Source organism: Poromitra crassiceps (genome assembly GCF_964638095.1).
Source record: "Poromitra crassiceps genome assembly, chromosome: 9".
Classification (NCBI taxonomy): domain Eukaryota; kingdom Metazoa; phylum Chordata; class Actinopteri; order Beryciformes; family Melamphaidae; genus Poromitra; species Poromitra crassiceps.
In genome coordinates this window covers 26,861,123-26,883,622 of record NC_139630.1, presented here as the reverse complement: position 1 = coordinate 26,883,622, position 22,500 = coordinate 26,861,123, and the positions used below count along the sequence as shown (strand labels likewise).

General features: G+C 48.4%; 1 protein-coding gene across 1 annotated transcript in view; it reads left to right on the top strand.

The window, feature by feature from the left end:
* The window catches only part of ino80 (INO80 complex ATPase subunit), a 62,882-nt gene that overhangs the window by 18,489 nt on the left and 21,893 nt on the right, over positions 1-22,500 (top strand). The window contains exons 26-27 of the mRNA XM_083642910.1: positions 626-851; positions 10,375-11,579. Coding sequence (XP_083499036.1) covers positions 626-851; positions 10,375-11,579 — 1,431 coding nt within the window. The remainder of the gene's footprint in view (positions 1-625; positions 852-10,374; positions 11,580-22,500) is intronic.

Sequence of the window (22,500 nt, the reverse complement as noted above, 5' to 3'; positions counted from 1 at the left end):
TATTAGAGACACTGCGGAGCGCGTCATCATTCAGAAGCCACGCCCAAAACGGGGGAAAACACAAACTCCCGTCCAATCCTGGCGCTCTCTTATGTCGCGTGCATGGTCGGGTGTTGCACAAAAAGATTGTATATACGGAAGATGAACACTCCAACTTACTTCATTGACAGCAACATCCACATTTTTCTTGTCGCCAATTCTCAATGGCTTCCTTGTTTTCCTCGGGAGTACAAAAAAACTTTAACTGGCGATTTTTCACATTTGTTGTCTGCGCAGCCCCACCACACAACAGCTGCTTTTAGCTATGTTTAATTCAAGGAAAATGACGCTGGTGTATGGAAATGAACGGAGCTTTTCCCCCGTGATGGGCGTGGCCTATTTCATGCAGTGTCTCTATTGTCAGAAAACCAATGCCTATTCACCTGGTCACTATAGTACTGTACTGTCACAGGAAGTGTAAACACAATAGGAAGTAACTGGCTGACCCCTGTGTTGGAACATAAGGTGAATAAACTTCCCATACTAAAGTCATTCTAAAATGTTCCTCCTTTCCTCCTGCACAGAACATCATGGATTGGCTTCGTAGTTGCAACACATTCTCATCTTTTCCTCTGTGGTCTCCTAGGTGACGGCGGCGCCCATGGAGCGTTACTGCGACGACCGCAGCGCAGAGTACGAGTGGCGGCTGGCGCGAGCCGGAGGGGGCGCGGCCTCCAAACAGTGCTTCCTGTACGGCTCGCCTCAACTGGCCTCGGAGTGGCGCACGAGAGCCAGCGCCTTCCACCCGCTGTTCCCCGGGGGGGTGATGGCCGTCTACCCCCGGCACGGCTGGTCCTTCATCAGGATACCTGGTAAGGACGGGAGACGCCATTTTCACCTAAAAGCCAGGAAACGGAATCAGCTGTCTGTCTTTCAGGTTAGGGGTACAAGTTATGGTTGGGTTTTTAGGCAACTAAAACAACTTGGATAAATTTAGATGAAAGACTGATTAAATGTACTGGTTAAATTATAACTTAGTAGACGCTGGGATTCGAACCCCTGGTTTAGCGGAATTGAAGGCAAATTATGCTTACGCCCACATCCATCAAGCTGACCACAACACCGCACTATTTCAATGTCAGCCTACTTCCTGTTTATAGTCGTGCCTCCTTCACCCTGTCGTGGTGGAGCATATTTCACTCTCTTTATGTACACGGACCCCGTAATTGCATTTTTCACAAAATGTCAGGAAATCGGGATGGTGTGTGTGTGTTTGAGAGTGTGTGTGGGTGCATGGGTGTGTTACATTCCTGGTTTCCATTTTTGTATTTTCTTTTACTTTTGCAGCCTTTCTTCAAAAGGACTTATTGTATTCCGTGGTGTGTGTGTTTCTAGCTTTCAGATAACGGGTCACCATGCCCAGAAAATGGATCATTTTGTCCAACATGTTATTTAGAATGATCCCGTCCCATCTGCCATCATCTGACCCAGGTCAATTATCTGAAAAAAGTTGGCAATACATGCGCTCCATTCCAAACTGGTATATCCATTTTGAGAAAAATCTCGCAACGTCTATATTTCAAAAATACAGCTGATTCGATCACGAAAAAGTAGACGCATCTTGTAAACAAAGGTCTTAATGTGACTCAGAACTTTAATAGTAACTCTATTAAAGTTAAAACTTTGTTTTACTTTCATGCCCGAAATAATTTGGTCAGTGTCGGTTTTTGCTCAAACGGTGCATATATCCAATTTGAGTGGCGTGGAGACCTGTGGGACAATCAGCACAGGGTCAGAACAGCGTTGGGTCCATCACCCTCCTCCATCTCTGTCTGTCTGTCTGTCTGCCTGTCTGTCCGCCTGTCTGTCTGTCTGTCTGTCTGTCTGTCTGCCTGTCTGTCTGTCTGTCTGTCTGTCTGTCTGTCTGTCTGTCTGTCTGCCTGTCTGCCTGTCTGCCTGCCTGTCTGTCTGTCTGTCTGCCTGTCTGTCTGTCTGCCTGTCTGTCTGTCTGTCTGTCTGCCTGCCTGTCTGTCTGTCTGTCTGCCTGTCTGTCTGCCTGCCTGTCTGTCTGCCTGCCTGTCTGTCTGTCTGTCTGTCTGCCTGTCTGTCTGTCTGCTTTAAGCAACGCATAAAATTTAGGCGTACTTGTTAACAGATGAGAGCGTTCACACATACCGCTGCCACGCTGCGCTGAAGCCACGCTCGCGCTGCGCTGCATTTATCGTTTAGGCGTCTGTTCTATTTTTCAGCGTCTAGGCGCGCTGAACTGTCAAGCTGGCTGTTGTTTCTGACGGACTTGGGCCATATTTTCTACCGAGTTTGCCCAAAAGGGAGGGTGGAGCGTGAATTAACGAGTGCATAGTAGGAGAGCTGTCCTTCATGTGTTCCTCTATTAACGTCTTTTCTGTCAGATGTATATATACCCCCCCTGTCTCAATGCATGTATCACTCATGGTGTTGATGACTCTTAGTCACATGATTACCCGAGGGAAAAGAAATAGACAGACATCGTCACTTGCACATTACAATAAAAAAGAGGTTTATACCATGCTATAAATCAGATCTGAAAAGTGTAAAAAACCACTGCTCATGTGATCAGCGTAGCGCAGAGCGGGGCTTCAGTGTGGCGTCCTGTGTAAACGCAAATAGGCGCCTAGCGTGCATGAAGCAATGCCTATATGCCTAGGCGTAGCTTAAAGCGTAGCTTTAAGCGTCGCTCTAGGCGTGTGTGTGAACCCGCCGTAAAGGAGCTGCCTTGATAAGGGCTTGTGTACATGTTCACTTGCACATACATACCACAGACTTCCATCAAGGTGTGTGTGAACACATGATTGCGTGTGCGTGTGCGTGTGTGTGTGTGTGTGAACACATGATTGCGTGTGTGTGTGTGTGTGTGAACACATGATTGCGTGTGTGTGTGTGTGTGTGTGTGTGCTGTGCAGTGCGTGTGCTTCCAAGCTCGTTATCAGAGGAGCTTGGCTCGCTGACTGAAGGGTCAGATGGAGCAGAGTGCGAGCGGATTCCCCCGCCAGCGTCCCGATGACTGATGGCCGCCCGGGGTTAGAGAGGCCACGCCAGCTTTACAAAGACTACACTTCCCTTCTCACTGACCTCTCCTCAGCCCCTCTAAAGACTACACTTCCCTTCTCACTGACCTCTCCTCAGCCCCTCTGCCTCTAAAGACTACACTTCCCTTCTCACTGACCTCTCCTCAGCCCCTCTACCTCTAAAGACTACACTTCCCTTCTCACTGACCTCTCCTCATCCCCTCTGCCTCTAAAGACTACACTTCCCTTCTCACTGACCTCTCCTCAGCCCCTCTACCTCTAAAGACTACACTTCCCTTCTCACTGACCTCTCCTCAGCCCCTCTACCTCTAAAGACTACACTTCCCTTCTCACTGACCTCTCCTCAGCCTCTCTGCCTCTAAAGACTACACTTCCCTTCTCACTGACCTTTCCTCATCCCCTCTGCCTCTAAAGACTACACTTCCCTTCTCACTGACCTCTCCTCAGCCCCTCTGCCTCTAAAGACTACACTTCCCTTCTCACTGACCTCTCCTCAGCCCCTCTACCTCTAAAGACTACACTTCCCTTCTCACTGACCTCTCCTCATCCCCTCTGCCTCTAAAGACTACACTTCCCTTCTCACTGACCTCTCCTCAGCCCCTCTACCTCTAAAGACTACACTTCCCTTCTCACTGACCTCTCCTCAGCCTCTCTGCCTCTATAGACTACACTTCCCTTCTCACTGACCTCTCCTCAGCCCCTCTGCCTCTAAAGACTACACTTCCCTTCTCACTGACCTCTCCTCAGCCCCTCTACCTCTAAAGACTACACTTCCCTTCTCACTGACCTCTCCTCAGCCTCTCTGCCTCTATAGACTACACTTCCCTTCTCACTGACCTCTCCTCAGCCCCTCTGCCTCTAAAGACTACACTTCCCTTCTCACTGACCTCTCCTCAGCCCCTCTACCTCTAAAGACTACACTTCCCTTCTCACTGACCTCTCCTCATCCCCTCTGCCTCTAAAGACGACACTTCCCTTCTCACTGACCTCTCCTCAGCCTCTCTACCTCTAAAGACTACACTTCCCTTCTCACTGACCTCTCCTCAGCCTCTCTGCCTCTATAGACTACACTTCCCTTCTCACTGACCTCTCCTCAGCCCCTCTGCCTCTAAAGACTACACTTCCCTTCTCACTGACCTCTCCTCAGCCCCTCTACCTCTAAAGACTACACTTCCCTTCTCACTGACCTCTCCTCAGCCCCTCTGCCTCTGAGAAACTGTCTCTGCCAGCCAGTATGATCGACGACCGCTTTGCTGCTTTCTGTTGGGCTCATTCTGTGGCAACATAAACCTTTTTCAGCAAAAAATGTTCTGATCCATTTTAAATGGATCTGTGTTACAGTAGATTGGGATCTGTCTAGTGATTAGCACCCCCGCACAATATCATTAGTCAGATTGTGATGCAATTCTAAATACTGAATCATTCACTGCAATTTGACTTTGCATTGCAAGGTGATTTACTATTTACCAGGATTCACTAGTAAAATAATAATATACCTTAAAGATGATATAAAATCCCTTAAAACCTATAGACAAACTTTCACAGATTTCACTCTGATTTATGTAGATCAGGGATGGGCAACTTTGATGATAGAGAGGGCCACACAAAAAAAAAAGTCCTCGCTACCAGAGGGCCAGATTGTGACCGTGCACTTTCACCTGTGGCCTACTGTAACACCATCACTGCCAATTATAGCTACTACTTTGATGAAAAGGACTGGTCATCAACGTTTATTATACCAACATTTATATTTTTCATATTCAAATTTAGTCATTCTTCCATTCAGATGACACCAGAAACTTTGCTCTAGCTTTAAAACAGCCCGCTACAGCAATCTGATGGGGTACATCACCCAAATATATGATATTAATCAGATTAGTAATGTTGCATGTGCAATGTGCATCCTGGATATAGTTTGTTACAATAGCGTTAGCTCAAATGCTAACGTTAAACAGTGTGTGGATGGACAATGCTAACGCCATTTGCGCCATGTTCTGGGTTGTACAGTAAAATAAAAACACAGATTTTGGTGGTCTAACCTAACCAAAAACATCCGCCTTGTAAAAATAAATAAATAAATACATTGAAATTGACCCAGGAGCCACACTGAGTGGGGTCGGGGGCTGCTTTAGATTGTTTCTGCTTCCGCTCCGCTCCATCTGTGATTGCATGTGCTCGCCTGCCAGTGTGTTTGTGTTTGTGTGTCGAAGTGAGAAACAAAACAAGTATTTGTGTCTGTGTGAGAACGGTCCCGAAAGCTCTTGTGAAGTTATACGGGGGGCAGACAAAGCGAGGAAGTTTAGCTACTGCTCATTGTTCAAGTGCTTAGTTAGGTAACACTAATAGATGGTCTGCGTGTGTGTGCGTGTGTGTGTGTGTGTGAGAGAGAGAGAGAGAGAGAGAGTGTGTGTGTGTCTGTGTACCATCGGAGGTCCGTTCAAGGCACGGTGCTGCGACCGCTCACACGGGCCAGAGGTGTCTCTCACCTCGCCGTACACACACACACACACACACACACACACACACTCTCCCACGCTCACACACAGACCGAGGATCGGCTCGGCCGACCCAAAACACCACCGACTCCCTCGCTCAGGGGCCCGGTACTGCTCGCTCGCTGATCTGAAATCAGTATATCTGGCTACGACCTCTCTCCGTGCGTCTGGCTCTCTCTCTCTCTCTCTCTGTGCGTCTGGCTCTCTCTCTCTCTCTCTCCGTGCGTCTGGCTCTCTCTCTCTCTCTCTCTCTCCGTGCGTCTGGCTCTCTCTCTCTCTCTCTCCCGTTTCGTTCTCAGCCTCGGTAGGAAGGAAGTGACCCAACACCCCGGCACCCGTTACCTCCTGCCGAACACATTGTTGCCACATCAAGGCTCAGATACGTACAGTAGCCCTGCAGAACTTTCCCACCCTCCCACTCCTCTGCTCCCCCCTCCTCCTCCTCCTCCCCTCCAGTCCCACACCTTTTGAGAACAAATGACTTGGATGACTGTTTGTCTTGAGCGCCATGGCGTGACTGAGCAGGGCTGCCCGCCGATATCGCCCGAGCAATCTAATCAGAGGACCCCCCCATTAGGAATCAGGCCCAGAGCAGAGGAAAAAACAATGGTGGCAATGGTGGATTTTTGTTGTCGTTTGTTTTTGAGGTTATTGTGATGGTAAGAATTTGATTGGAGGAAATCCCCCCCGCGGTAATAACGCTGTAATAATAATGTGATAACTTTGATTGACTTAATTGATCCCCGTAGGGTCATTCTCTTTTGGTTCAAGTAGTGCCTTGCTCAGGGACACTTTGGGCAGGGCGGATGTTTGCCACCGACACGAGGGCTTGAACCCGGTTCCTCTGGCGGGAAGGCCGTGACCACGGAGACATTTATAGATGGCACATGCAAAGATAGGAAGGTGATTAGAGAGAGAGAGAGAGAGAGATGTGACGGAGCTGAACCCACGCAGCCGCGCAGACTCCAGACCGAGCCACCGGGAGGCGACAGGACACACGGTTTTTGACTATAATTAGAAAGCGCTCTTGTTTGTTTGTTTGTCGAACCGCCCACAGCTATGTTGGTGGTTAGCTCTGTTTCGCACTCTGGGGGGGCGCTTGATCTAAAGTTAACGAGGTTGCTCTATTATGCAAAAAGCACATTGCATTTCCTTGACGTTTTTGCTTCAGGTTAAAAGATGGTTTGACGTGAACATATTTCTCGTCTTGCATGCTGTGTGCTGTGCTGTAGGGGGTATTTGTAGAGCATTCCATGATCTGACATAAATAAACCGGCCTCACTGTCTGTGTGGCCCCTGTGTTGCTTACAGTAATTAGAAGGAGCTGTTCCGCAAAATGACGGCCTGCTCACTACAGTGCCGACTCGGTCCCTGGCTTTATCGTGAGCTGGGGTTGACGGTCACCACTGTGACAGACTGAGGTGTGTGTGTGTGTGTCTCTGTGTGTGTGTGTGTGTGTGTGTGAGACACACACACACACACAGAGGAAATGATACTGAGGATGCGATGTAAGGAAAGAAAGCATTGCATGTGTGTTTTTGCACGCGTGTTAATTTTTGTGTGCATTGTGCTTGTATCCATGTTCTGGCATTAACCCATTGATACCTGATGCAGCATTTGTGTGTGTATCCCTTTAAGACCGCGAACCGTCTTAAAGGGATACGCCCACAAATGAGGGATATACACGCAAATGCTGCATCAGGTATCAATGGGTTAACGGTAGGGATGCACCGATCGATCAGCACGTGACCGGAAATGGCCGATTTTCACGTGATCGGCCTCGATCGGTGATCTGTTCCGGTCACTCTAAATAGCCGATTCTGTGAGCCGATTTTCACATGACGTGCGCGCACCCCAAAGCACCGAGACAGGCACCCAGCCACCACACCACACACGCCAGCATACCTTCCTCGTTGTGGATTTTTTTCACCGTCAGTGAAGTAGACAAAGCTCGCAGTTTGTCACACATGCAAGTCGAAAATAAGCCGTGGAGACAGAGATGCGGCCGAGTCCCGCTCGGCTGGAGTCCAGTCAGAGCGGCTCGCTTCACCTCACTGGCCCCTCTCTCTCTGCTCTCTCTCCCCGGGAAGCGGTGCTCCAGCAACCCGCCACCGCGCACAGCCGGCTTGGCGAGGTGAACGCGAGCATTGTGTCCAGTATGATAACCATTCCCCGACCTGCTTTTCCATTCCACATCAGCGCTGCTGCCTCAGCCTGTCAAGTCATGTTGTAACGTGACGTGGATACAGGAGAGACTATTTGTTTCGTATTGCAAATAGAACGACATGAGAACGACGGACATAATAATAAAAATGCATCGGACTCACAAGTGTGCAACGTTTTCTGTGCGTGATGATATTTTTTCGGATGGCAGATAAAAATACGCATACCAAACTTCGGACTGTGTGTAAACTCCGCCTGATATTCAGACTGAAGATCGTTACTGTAACTCATGAACTCATTTCCCCTCTACTCAAGAGGACTGGTCTGGAGCCAGTCTATAAACTCCTTGTCCATGGATCATTTTGATGTTCTGTTGCACCTGTTTTCTTTTGGAAAAGTAAATGCATGATAGCTGTGGGATATAGGCTATTGGATTTAATTTAATTTTTGTATTCATTGTATTTGCATTGTATTTGTATTAACCTGGAACACTTTTATTTTGAGATGTGTTTGAGTGAGAAGGTCCTACTTCATGCAAATGATAAGAATTGTTTATTTGTTTATTTGGATCCCCATTAGATGTAAGAATTGTTCTATGAATCTTAATTTTTAAACAAAGTTACAAAAACGTTTGTGTAAGCTGTCAATTGTTGTTTTTAGAAAAAAAAATCGGAATCGGCAAAAATCGGTATTGGCAAGTCAGACTATTCAAAAATCGGAAATCGGAATTGGCCAAGAAAATGGCAATCGGCGCATCCCTAGTTAACGGTACATTCAGCGATGTTTTTGTGTTAAAATAAGTGTTAAATGGCTCTATATTCTGACAGCTATCGCTGAAATAGAGTGTTTGGTCAGTGACTTGAAAGCCCCGCTGTCCTTCTATCTCTCTCCTGTAGTCTTGCATGCAGGGCAGACGTATTTCCGCGAGCGTAAGTCGTAGAGACTCACTGATGGCGGCGTTGGATTCGGGGTGAAAAAATACATTTAGTCTTTCATAGGCATCGCGATCCCACCTTCCGTTTCGCAGAAACTGTCAACCTTTCTCTGATTGGATAGTTTGAGGCCGGCGCCAATTTTTGATCCAATCAGAGATCGGGAAACGGAAACGGAAGGATGGATTGCGATGGCAATATAGGACTATGTGTTTTTTTTACACCGAATCCAATGCCGCCGTCCGTGAGTCTCTACGACTTACGGTCGCGGAGATATGTCCGCCCTACCCGCAGGACTACAGGAGAGAGACAGAGGACAGCGGGGGGGTTGGGGGTTTCAAGTCACTGACCAAACACTCTAATTCAGTGATAGCTGTCAGAATATAGAGCCATTTAACACTTATTTTAACGCAAAAACATCGCTGAATGTACCTTTAGTGTGTGTGTGTGTGTGTGTGTGTGTGTGTGTGTGTGTGTGTGTGTGTGTGTGTGTGTGTGTGTGTGTGTGTGTGTGTGTGTGTGTGTGTGTGTGAGAGAGCCCAGTCAGGTCTGGTCCTCAGGCTGTGGGAAATGTAGCTCCCTCTTCCTGTCCCTTCAAAGAAACTCTGCTCTCCAGTCAAATAGCAGGAAGCTGCCCTGGCCCTCTGATAGAGAGGCACAAAACAACACAATCACACCAGCCTCTGACTCCGCCCCCTGGCCCTCTGATAGAGAGGCACAAAACAACACAATCACACCAGCCTCTGACTCCGCCCCCTGGCCCTCTGATAGAGAGGCACAAAACAACACAATCACACCAGCCTCTGACTCCGCCCCCTCTCAGCCGGCCTTCAGCTGCCACTCGCCGGCCGCTGTCGGCGGGAATTCCCATTTTCCTAACTGAGAATGGAGCGTCTGAAGGGAAGGAGATGTTTTGAGGCCCCACTCAATTTTGCAGCTGCTAATATATCTGGAAAAAGGCGAAAGTTTGTTCATCGATATCAAATAAGCTTTCAATCAAAACCCCAGAGTAGACTGAAGGGGGAGACATTACCCACATGATACTGTACCAGCAAGTCAGGCTGAGGCTCCCTCTGCATCTTCATCTGTGGTGTGTGTGTGTGTGTGTGTGTGTGTGTGTGTGTGTGTGTGTGTGTGTGTGTGTGTGTGTGTGTGTGTGTGTGTGTGTGTGTGTGTGTGTGTGTGTGTGTGTGTGTGTGTGTGTGTGTGTGTGTGTGGAGTCCTCTCTGGACGTGATGTTTCATCTGTTGTGTGTGTGTGTGTGTGTGTGTGTGTGTGTGTGTGGAGTCCTCGCTGGACGTGTTGTATGTTAATGACAGAGTTCCCAGCATGCCTGCACGGCTCGCTCGTGGTGGCGGCGGGGTTCCCCGCTAAGCGCAGAGTCCTCATCAGACTGTCTGACGACTCGTGTTTGGAGGCGAGATGGAACAGACACGTGCGCACGCACGCACACGCACGCACGCACACACGCACGCACGCGCGCGCGCACACACACACACACACACATGCATACACACATGCATACACGCGCGTACATACGCACACACACACACACACTCCCATCGCTCACTCTCTCACAAATATGTTTGGGCTTTTCAGGAAGTTAACTTTGCCCTTTGGCTCTGTGCCAGTGGAGTTACCGTGTTACAGATGTCGATTCTGGAGCATCAGCAGTAGAACCTCGGCAGGTTCTAAAACACAAGAGAAGATCTCCTGTGTCTGGTCTTCTCTCTGCAGCCTCTGACTGTCAGGTTCTAAAACACAAGAGAAGATCTCCTGTGTCTGGTCTTCTCTCTGCAGCCTCTGACTGTCAGGTTCTAAAACACAAGAGAAGATCTCCTGTGTCTCTTCTCTCTGCAGCCTCTGACTGTCAGGTTCTAAAACACAAGAGAAGATCTCCTGTGTCTGGTCTTCTCTCTGCAGCCTCTGACTGTCAGGTTCTAAAACACAAGAGAAGATCTCCTGTGTCCGGTCTTCTCTCTGCAGCCTCTGACTGTCAGGTTCTAAAACACAAGAGAAGATCTCCTGTGTCCGGTCTTCTCTCTGCAGCCTCTGACTGTCAGGTTCTAAAACACAAGAGAAGATCTCCTGTGTCTGGTCTTCTCTCTGCAGCCTCTAACTGTCAGGTTCTAAAACACAAGAGAAGATCTCCTGTGTCCGGTCTTCTCTCTGCAGCCTCTGACTGTCAGGTTCTAAAACACAAGAGAAGATCTCCTGTGTCCGGTCTTCTCTCTGCAGCCTCTGACTGTCAGGTTCTAAAACACAAGAGAAGATCTCCTGTGTCTCTTCTCTCTGCAGCCTCTGACTATCAGGTTCTAAAACACAAGAGAAGATCTCCTGTGTCTGGTCTTCTCTCTGCAGCCTCTGACTGTCAGGTTCTAAAACACAAGAGAAGATCTCCTGTGTCTGGTCTTCTCTCTGCAGCCTCTGACTGTCAGGTTCTAAAACACAAGAGAAGATCTCCTGTGTCCGGTCTTCTCTCTGCAGCCTCTGACTGTCAGGTTCTAAAACACAAGAGAAGATCTCCTGTGTGCGGTCTTCTCTCTGCAGCCTCTGACTGTCAGGTTCTAAAACACAAGAGAAGATCTCCTGTGTCCGGTCTTCTCTCTGCAGCCTCTGACTGTCAGGTTCTAAAACACAAGAGAAGATCTCCTGTGTCTGGTCTTCTCTCTGCAGCCTCTGACTGTCAGGTTCTAAAACACAAGAGAAGATCTCCTGTGTCCGGTCTTCTCTCTGCAGCCTCTAACTGTCAGGTTCTAAAACACAAGAGAAGATCTCCTGTGTCTGGTCTTCTCTCTGCAGCCTCTGACTGTCAGGTTCTAAAACACAAGAGAAGATCTCCTGTGTCCGGTCTTCTCTCTGCAGCCTCTGACTGTCAGGTTCTAAAACACAAGAGAAGATCTCCTGTGTCTGGTCTTCTCTCTGCAGCCTCTGACTGTCAGGTTCTAAAACACAAGAGAAGATCTCCTGTGTCCGCTCTTCTCTCTACAGCCTCTGACTGTCAGGTTCTAAAACACAAGAGAAGATCTCCTGTGTCCGGTCTTCTCTCTGCAGCCTCTGACTGTCGTCGATTCACCTAAAAGCGCCGGCCGCCCGGCATCTGGCTCTTAGCTCTCCTCGTAGCTCTAAGCTGACAGAAAATTAAGTTTAAGACCGCTTTTGTCAATACGTGCAGAAGCAGCAGACTAGTGTCAGGCTAATATTTCCATCATGAACAAGTGTTGCCCATTGACTTATTGATCGCCCAGTGTAATGTATCATTATACAGTGAGGGGGCGACGCGTGCTTCGATCGTTGATTCGATCTGTTCCCTGGCCCCCCATCTGTCTCTCTTTCTCACATAACCATCTATCCATCTTCTTTCATCATCTCTTGACTTTCTTTTTTCTCTTTGTGGTTTCACTGTCGGCCATCTTCCTCTTCCTCTCCGTCCCTTCTGTATTCGGCCGCATCTGCCCATCCTTCCTTCCGTCTAGAGACGGAACGATATGAAAAATTCATATCACGATTGTCGTCACCAAAATGATCGCGGTTATCGGTATCATCGCGGTTTGTTTAAAATGTGCCGCTGAAAATGTTCCAAAAAGTACTAATACACTGCACAGAACTCATTTCACCAAGTTTGATATTGAAATCTCAGAGCCAAAAAGGATTGATGATACACTCAACTGAAATCATTTCTCCAAGGCTGCGCGTCTGCATCTGGGAGACGGTTGCCAACTTTCGGTTGATGATGGACAGTATTTACCATGTCTTTCAATGCACTGTAATCACGATACCACGGTTTTAATGATAGTGATCATTTGAAACGGTACGGTTATCGCAAGGAATTTTTATCACGGTCATCATTCAAACCGCTTATCGTCACGGTCGTCGCTCCACTCCTTGGCTTTAGCAGCAGCAGCAGAGAGGACGGGGGGACGGGGGGACGGGGGGACGGGGGGGGACAGGACAGACTAGAGCGGGACAGGAGATGGTAGTGTGGCGTATTAATAATGAAATGAGCGTGGTCGTAGCTGGTCGGGGAGTAGCAGGGCGCCAGGCACCAGGGCTGGCCTGGGGTTAATTAGCTTGGCAGCAGGGTTGTAATTGGGTCAGGACCGTGTCAGGCCCCCGGCTCTGGACCTACAGGGATTGGATTACACCGTCGAGGGACAGACAGTAGGGGGGGAGGGCGTACAGGGGGGGGGGGAGTGAGGGGGGTTAAGGAAAGGGAGGTTGGGGACCTGGAGAGAGGAGTGTGTGTGTGTGTGTGGGGGGGGGGGGGGGGGGGGGGGGGGTAGCTTAATCTACCAGCAGGAGGTGAGGATGGCCTGGCGAGGAGGAGGAGGAGGAGGAGGAGGAGGAGGAGGAGGAGGAGAAGGGGAGGGCTGCTGCTACCGCTGTTAAGACTGGATTGGATTGGAGGGGGGGAGTGTTGTGAAAGGGGGCAGGGCAGGTGGTGAAGCTTGATACGTGTATCCATGGCAACGGCAGAGTGGTGTGACACCGCACGGGATTTGCCTCCTCGTGTGTTTGGGGTGTGGTCCTACACTCGTCGTCGTCGTCGTCGTTGTCGTGCTCGTCAGTCTACACGGTGTAGACTTTGTGTAGACTCTACTACACGCAACTGCAAAGTTGTTTTGTGTCTTGAGAGGCACTTTACACGAGGACGGTTTCCTATGGTGTGGTGACGGGGAATTATTTTATCGTTATTGCCTCCCTTTTTAGACGGCGACGGCTAATTTGCGCTTAGGAAACGACACATTTTGAAACCACCCCCCAGAGTGGAATTGTCGGTGACGCTCCCCGCTGAGCGCTCCCATGTAATCGCTTTGACGCGGCTCATTTCAGGAACTCTGACGTGCCTGCACACACACGCGATTACGTTCAACATTCGGAATTAAGCTACACTGCTGCGGCCAACTTCAGTTACATGTTCATAGCGTTACTGCTGCGAGGAGCCGATGGCTGTACCCGGTCGGCATTTAACGTTAGTTACAAAAGCACGTCGACAGTGTTTTCTCACTGCCAGTAGCCTAACTACAACAGTAGGGGTTGACAGATAGCTAGTCCGACCGGTGTCACCACAGTCAGCGCTCCCGGTCCTCGCTGCTCGTTAAAGATTTCCAATAGGTGTTATTCTGATAAACTGGTCACATACAGTATATGTTACGTTCTCACCCGACAAATATTAAAACTTTAAAACAGTTTGGGGGTTTTTTTAGCTTGAAAACAGCTTCTTGGCAAGTCTAAATGACTGCGGTAGGCGTACTCTACTTCCGTGTTTAAAACCGGAAAGACGATTACGAAATGACGTCATGCAGAAGCGTCCTTGTATGGGCAAAGAATAAGGTGATCACACTGCCACCTAGCGACCTGGGCATGTACATTACGGTGTTTTAAAAATTCAACAGCGCTCATGTAAACAGGGAGAAGGTGTGAAGGAAAAGGTGTGAAGGAAACGCTATTGTGTCGTTTCTTCCAGAAACTGTCCTCGTGTAAAGGGCCCCCTAATGTCTTTAAAGTCCCTGGAAACCAAAATCCACAAAAACCTTCTAACTATTTAATTTAGGGTCTTATGTGAGTAATTGTGTGCCTCAGAAATTAATTGACATTACTTTCAACCCTAACCCCAAAAATCGACACTTTTCTACAAGGTCTGGATTTCCATTTCCTCATTGAAGAGAGCGGTGCGCGCGGTGCTAAAATGCATGATCTTTTCACGTCATAAGATTTAATCGAATCACACACACGCATGCACGCACGCGCGTACACACACACTGACACACACACAGTAGCGCTGTGCACTCGCAGCGGCAGAGCAGAGATCTCTTCCTCTCTGTCAGTACGCTATGTGCGGAGCAACGCGCAAATCTTTCCTTCTCCTTCTCTCCCTCTCTCTCCATTAACGAAGAGAGGTCTCCTCCGAGAGAGAGAGAGAGAGAGGGAAATTTCCCTGCTGCAGACGGGACACGCCCACACAGTCCGCGGGAGAAAATACACTCTAAAATCGAATTGATTCTCATTACTTTTGCCATGACTGTCAAACCTAAATTTATATACTTTGCGACGTTCCATCATCTTTCAAATTTGGCTGGTGGCTTATTAACATAGGTTCCTGTGATGTGATGAACTCAAACTGCTAAATAATTAAAAAATATTTCTGGTTTCCAGGGACTTTAATGTTCATATTTACCACTTATGTATTCAGAGAGAAGTGTCCTAAATCTCCTCTAGTTTGAATGTTTGTTGACATAGTTGTGTCACTTTCCCACTTGTGGAAGATCTGAGGCGCCTATTGTTAAGCTGTTTCTATACGTGAGCTAATCTTGACTGCTGCTGCAGCAGAGTCAATGCATCTCAAGCTCCACATGATGAGGTAGTAGCAGTACAGTATAGAATTATCCAATTTAATCCTTCCAAAGCCCTTGGTCATTCTCGTTTTGATGTTCGGTTACTACATCCACTCTGCTCACTTTTTAATGGCCACTGGTCGTCATGCCTTCCTCTGCAGCCGCATGCAGCTTATTATATCAGCCATAAGTGTTGTGTTGGAATGAGGCAGACCACCGAAAGCCCTCCCAAAATCCTAATTAGTCATTTTGTTGGCGTTTGCATTTTGGGGCTATGCTAGTGACATTTAGAAAGAATCATTTTCTATATGCGGCGCTAAACGTTTTGAACCCGGCCACCTCTCCTGTGGGTAAGCTGCATCGCTGGCGTTTTTTAGGGAGTTTGTTATTGGAACATTTATGTTTCCCCCATTTCCCTTTTTCCAATTATTTTTAGTTTTTAGTTTTTGTTTGTTTTCCCTGTTGCATTGATTTTCAAATATGTAATCATGGATAAGGTGGAGGCCCAGTGGCTCCCAACCTCTTCCAACTCGTGCACCACTTGAAAATCTCAAAAAATGTTCGCGGCCCACATCCGACTGTAAACGATACGCAGGCCAAATAATGCCTTCTCAGAACACTTTTTCCTTTTAACAGTAGAGGGAGCTGTCCATCTGATCCACACAGAAATCAAACTAAAAGTTAGGGGCCGTCTGTAATATTGCAAATTAACGAATAATTGATTACAAATTAAATAATCATTCAATAATGGAGAAATGCGTTCTCATACATAATAATAAGTAGAAACTTTACTCTAAATGAAATGGATGAATTATATAAAAAATTCACTCCCGGTACAGTGAAATTAGCTGGGGGGGGGGGGGGGTTGTTTATGCTGTAAAGTTGGGTATCTTAACATGGGGGTGAATGGGGATTTACTCACTTTTGCAGCCAGCCTCAAGTGGAACTGCAGTTTTTTGGTACTTCCGTATAGGCCTCAATCAATAGGACCAAACAAAACTGCCCCTTCGGTGGAGGGCTGCAATACCCAGATCAAACAGAGGAGGCGTCACATTGGAACATTTGAGCGTGTCCATCAGCAGCTCTCCTCCTCTTCAAGTCTTGCTTCATAATTCAGACATGAACAAAAGGTTAGCCCCGCCCTGACAACAACGCACAAAACGTGATCGGAGACTTTCTGTCATTTTTAATTGGTTGATAGAGCTCAACTGATAAACATGAGCTTCAATATACTTTTTTACTTGTTGTTGTGATGTTTGTTAACATTGGAATACATAAAATATATTATTATTTTGTGGGCTAAAGCAGTTTAAGAGATTTGCAAAAAGCTTTCTTAGTTTTGCAGCTCAACCCCTTTTTTGAATATACACCGTTAAGCCCTATATATATATGATCACAGAAATCACAGAAATCCCATCTTAAAACATGACATTGGAGCCTTGGAGGCTTACATTATAAACAGAAGCAGATTGGCAGAGGGGCTGCAGTGCTGAAACACAGTATTTGCTTCTTATACGAGTCATTTGCATCTTTGCCAAGTGGTGGTTTGCATCTGGGTGGGTTGGCATGCAGGCCCGTGGTGCTGCTCCATGCAGGCCCGTGGTGCTGCTCCATGCAGGCCCGTGGTGCTGCTCCGTGCCCTTGGCGCAGCACGGGCTCTGGTTAGCCTGGCACCTGTGGTGAGGAGGCCCCAGTCTCATGTTAGACCACAACATCACCACCACCGCCACCACGCTGAAGACTGCTTCACCACCGCCGGAGCCACCACAGACCACCACAGACCCCCCTTCTCTCGCTGTCTGCCCACCACACAGACCCTCTCTCTGTCTCCCCCTCTCTGTCCACAGACCTTCTCTCTCTGTCTCCCCCTCTCTGTCCACAGACCTTATCTCTCTGTCTCCCCCTCTCTGTCCACAGACCTTCTCTCTCTGTCTCCCCCTCTCTGTCCACAGACCTTCTCTCTCTGTCTCCCCCTCTCTGTCCACAGACCTTCTCTCTCTGTCTCCCCCTCTCTGTCCACAGACCTTCTCTCTCTGTCTCCCCCTCTCTGTCCACAGACCTTCTCTCTCCGTCTCCCCCTCTCTGTCCACAGACCTTCTCTCTCCGTCTCCCCCTCTCTGTCCACAGACCTTCTCTCTCCATCTCCCCTCTCTGTCCACAGACCTTCTCTCTCTGTCTCCCCCTCTCTGTCCACAGACCTTCTCTCTCCATCTCCCCCTCTCTGTCCACAGACCTTCTCTCTCTGTCTCCCCCTCTCTGTCCACAGACCTTCTCTCTCTGTCTGCCCACCACACAGACCCCCTTCTCTCTCCATCTCCCCTCTCTGTCCACAGACCTTCTCTCTCTGTCTCCCCCTCTCTGTCCACATACCTTATCTCTCAGTCTCCCCCTCTCTGTCCACAGACCTTCTCTCTCTGTCTTCCCCTCTCTGTCCACAGACCTTCTCTCTCTGTCTCCCCCTCTCTGTCCACAGACCTTCTCTCTCTGTCTTCCCCTCTCTGTCCACAGACCTTCTCTCTCCATCTCCCCCTCTCTGTCCACAGACCTTATCTCTCTGTCTCCCCCTCTCTGTCCACAGACCTTATCTCTCTGTCTCTCCCTCTCTGTCCACAGACCTTCTCTCTCTGTCTCTCCCTCTCTGTCCACAGACCTTCTCTCTCTGTCTCTCCCTCTCTGTCCACAGACCTTCTCTCTCTGTCTCTCCCTCTCTGTCCACAGACCTTCTCTCTCTGTCTCCCCCTCTCTGTCCACAGACCTTCTCTCTCTGTCTCCCCCTCTCTGTCCACAGACCTCTCTCTGTCTCCCCCTCTCTGTCCACATACCTCTCTCTCTGTCTCCCCCTCTCTGTCCACAGACCTCTCTCTGTCTCCCCCTCTCTGTCCACAGACCTTCTCTCTCTGTCTCCCCCTCTCTGTCCACAGACCTCTCTCTGTCTCCCCCTCTCTGTCCACAGACCTTCTCTCTCTGTCTCCCCCTCTCTGTCCACATACCTCTCTCTCTGTCTCCCCCTCTCTGTCCACAGACCTCTCTCTGTCTCCCCCTCTCTGTCCACAGACCTCTCTCTGTCTCCCCCTCTCTGTCCACAGACCTTCTCTCTCTGTCTCCCCCTCTCTCTCTGCCCACCACAGACCTTCTCTCTCCTTCTCCCCCTCTCTGTCTGGCCCCTTCTCTACCCATATCTAATCCTCTGAATCTCCTCTCCCTCTCTCCGCTCGCTCTCCCCCTTTTTTTTTCACGCCATCGCTTCGCTCTCTGCCCTCTTCCCCCGCCTGCTCGGTTCCTCCGACGCCAACGCCAATTATAGGCCTTTGATGGCGGGGATCTAGTGTTTGTCTATCTCAGGCTCTGCGGTGCGCTGGCCTCCTCGTACACACTCGTTCTCAGCCACAGCAATGTGCGGCGTCTGCCTACCTTACTGGATATAGGACCGGAGCAACACACACTCGTCTTCTCCCTGCTGTCTCCGTCTCCTCCTCCCTGTCTGTCTCTCTTCCTTAGACACGCATGCAAAATTGCATAGCATGCTTTTTTCCCCTTTGCGTCTTCAGTGTCTCTCTCTCTCTCTCTCTCTCTCTCTCTCTCTCTCTCTCTCTCTCTCTCTCTCTCTCTTGCACATACTCTGGTCATTGTCAATTGAACTCCCAGGGTTTAAAGTTGGCTCTCTGCAGACCTACTTCAGATCCACTTTTCACTGTCCATTGCCATTAGTTTGTAATCCCTCTCTCTGCTCTGTTTTCCATTGCTTTTCCTCTTCGTGTTTCTCCTCAGTCCAGGTCATTGTATTTTGTTCCATTGTGAAGATTGAGAAGAAAAATGAGGAATGATTAAAAAAAGAAATGGACCGAAATGAACTTGGGATTCTTTGCCCATAATGTGACAACTGCCAGTGCCTGGTGGAAAAACAACCAAGCAAAATTCAACGTGTGAATTTAACCTAAAGTTCATGGGCCCAGTTGCACAAAGCACCTTAGGTTAAGATTCCCCCTTAGAGTCAGAGTTAAGGTCCTTACACATCGGGAGCGGTTTTTTTTCCGTGCGATCAATTCGCACGTCAATAATATTTTCCGAACCTATATCAGTCAATGCAACCGTGCATACCAACGGCGAAGTTTCGCCGAGCGTTATTGCGGCGTTAATTTTTTCGAACCACGGTCGATTTTCCAGAAATTCGCTTCCGACCAGAGGAGGTTTTTCCAGTGAGGCATAGGAGGATGGTCCTCCTCTATTAGATTGGGGATTTTATATAAAAAATATATATATATAAAAAAAAAAAATTTTTTTTTTTTTTTTATATTTTTCATTTTTCATTTTTCATTTTTTTTTTAAATAATAAAATATCAATCAAATGTGTTTTTTCTTATGTGCAGACGCTCATTTTTTCATTCATTATAGCTCCCCATGCAGACGAGTCACTCTGGCCCTGGTCCCGGCATGGAGGAGGAGATTAAAAAAACATTCGCCCTGTGGGCGAATGTTTTTCTAATGAAAAACAATCATTTTTATCTAATGAAAAATATGATTGATGGAAAAACACTTGCAATTCACGGAGAACCGTGAGAGTGATGTGTTTTCCAACCAATCAGATTGAGCTGGAAGTGCTTACTTCCAGCTCAATCTGATTGCTAGTGCGGCGACCTTTGGTAGCTTCCTCCCCTGTTTCCAAGCTCACCGGCCACCACTGCTTCCGACGTGTACACATCTGTGGCTGTGATTGACAGGTGGGTCAAAACTCGCATCGCAATTCACCCCACCAAGGCCTTGGGGGGGAATCTATACCTGTAAACTGAAAAATGATAAATAAAGTGTTGAAAAAAAAAAACTTGCATCGCAATTTCGTGCCGTATATTCGCATCGCTCTCGATGTGTAAGGACCTTTAAGGTGTCCATAAAATATAATCGGCTGCACAAAACACCCTTAAATCTTCTCCATAAGTTAAACATTTTAAGGAAAACATAAGCACAAGATTTAAGGGTGTTTTGTGTGCAGCCGATTCTATTTTATGGACACCTTAACTCTGACTCTAAGGGAAATCTGAACCTAAGGGGCTTGGTGCAACCGGGCCCTGAGCTGTAACTCTGTCATCACACTGGTTTAGGAGCTCCAGGAGTTGAGGCTGTGCGTTTGACAGGTTGACACTGCTCCGCCGTGACCCGAGTCCCCCCCCCAAATCCCTCCCCAGAGTGTTTCCCCTGTTCATCTGTTCTATTAGTTCCTCTTTAACACCTCTACAGGCCCTGACCTTTATCGGGGGGGTTATACCAAAGGGGCCACAGGTCAGGGTTCAGCCCGAGTACTACACATTAGCATGCAGAGCTACGAGGGCGCTAACAGTTGTGAGTGATTCTGGCGGGTTTAGTCGTCTCGTTGGACCATTAAGAGTCCACTCGGCGCCTGTAATCGCCTTTTAAGTTGCAAACGCATTTCTAATCAGCGTTTGACAGATACTGTGGAAGGACGTTGTGCTTTGTGTATTGTCACAGCCTCCATTGAGAGACGTGTGAGCTTGTATTTGTGGTTTAGCGGAATGTGATTTTAACGCGGTCGGTTACATAACGTTGACAAAGCAAGGAAATAAGACGTTATAATATTTATAAGAAAGTTTTCGACATACAAAAGGGGCTTGGGAACAAGTGTTTCACGGCAGCCAGGCCCTGACTCTCCCATAGGGACTCTCGTGTAACCCTGCCCTGACCCCCGGCCCTGGACCTTAGGTTCCCCCCTCCTCTCGGGGTCGCGACCCCGCGGTCAAACACTATAGCGGGGCCCTGCGAGCGGGGTCGACGGCCGCCCCGGCCCCTTCTCTCATTCTGCCATTGTGCCAGATGACGTTAATTCCTCATCAGCCGGGCCGTGGAGGGAGCCACTTCAACAACGACAGACCCCCGGGGTCAGATCGGCGCGGCCTCGTTCTGTCCCTGCGGTCAATGATTTCGAGCGCCGAAGGAACAACCCGATGCGGCGTCGACGACAATAAACGTGACCGAGAACCAACTGCCGCGGCCCATTTGTTGCCATTGTGCGAAATGGAGTTTAAATCGGTTCATCTCTCTTTCTCGCACGCTCAGTCCGTCGCTTTCTCGCGCTCTCTGCCCTCTGGTGGTCGTCACCGGGCGGTGGCTCGTTGACGTGAGGGATCACCAGATCAGGGCCGGGGTTTAGGAGGGGTTTATCCCCGAGCTGATCCACAGTGGTGAAAGGAGGTCTTCTTGATCCCCGAGAATGCGGAGGCTTATGGAAGACTTCTATTGATTAGAGTTAATAATCCACTGGGCTTTTTCTGTCGTCTCTCCGAGCACAAGCAGACTCATTGACAGGCTGATGAGTTTGACCCAACCAATACATGTGGATACATGTTGATGTAGCACCAATATTTCAAGAGCAACATTACCAATTTAGTTGTTGATAGACTTTTTGTGATGATGCATAATGATGAAAGTATGTTTTCCCCCCACTATATTCCACTATACTGCTATATAATGTATAATAGTGTGGACAACAAGCTTTAGTGGTTGATTTCTTTACATTTGAAAACAAACAAATAATACCTCATGGATTTATCATCAGAATCCACGTGCATCAATCATTGCATCTCAGGCCAATGCCAATAATGTTGGTAATTTATGGGCAGTGATATTTGTGTCTTGGGTTTACCATAGCCTGAATATGTATGGTTTGTTTAAATATTTGGACACCACCATCAACAAAGCGTCATTATGCATAACACATTTTGTGCTGGATATTCTGCGTGAGACTCGCCAATTTGAAAAATGCATGTGATATTAAGTGGGTAGAGCGAGTCTAAATATCAGTCTGTCCATCTTAAGCACTGAGTCTTCTCCACTTTTGTAACTCTCTCTCTCTCTCTCGTCTCTCTCTCTCTCCCCTCTGTCTCTCTCTCTGTCTCTCTGTCTCTCTCTCTCTCTCTCTCGTCTCTCTCTCTCTCTCCCTCTCTCTCTGTCTCTCTCTCTCTCTCCCCTCTGTCTCTCTCTCTCTCTCCCCCTCTGTCTCTCTCTCTCTCTCTCTCTCTCGTCTCTCTCTCTCTCTCCTCTCTCTCTGTCTCTCTCTCTCTCTCTCTCTCTCTCGTCTCTCTCTCTCTCCCTCTGTCTCTCTCTCTCTCTCTGTCTCTCTCTCTCTGTCTCTCTCTCTCTCTCTCTCTCTCTGTCTCTCTCTCTCTCTCTCTCTCTGTCTCTCTCTCTCTCTCTCTCTCTCTCTCTCGTCTCTCTCTCTCTCCCTCTCTCTCTGTCTCTCTCTCTCTCTCTCTCTCTCTCTCTCGTCTCTCTCTCTCTCCCCTCTGTCTCTCCTCTGTCTCTCTGTCTCTCTCTCTCTCTCTCTCTCTCTCTCTCGTCTCTCTCTCTCTCTCTCTCTCTGTCTCTCTCTCTCTCGTCTCTCTCTCTCTCCCCCTCTGTCTCTCTCTCTCTCTCTGTCTCTCTCTCTCTCTTTCTCTCTCTCTCTCTCTCTCTCTCTCGTCTCTCTCTCTCTCTCCCTCTCTCTCTGTCTCTCTCTCTCTCTCTCTCTCTCTCTCGTCTC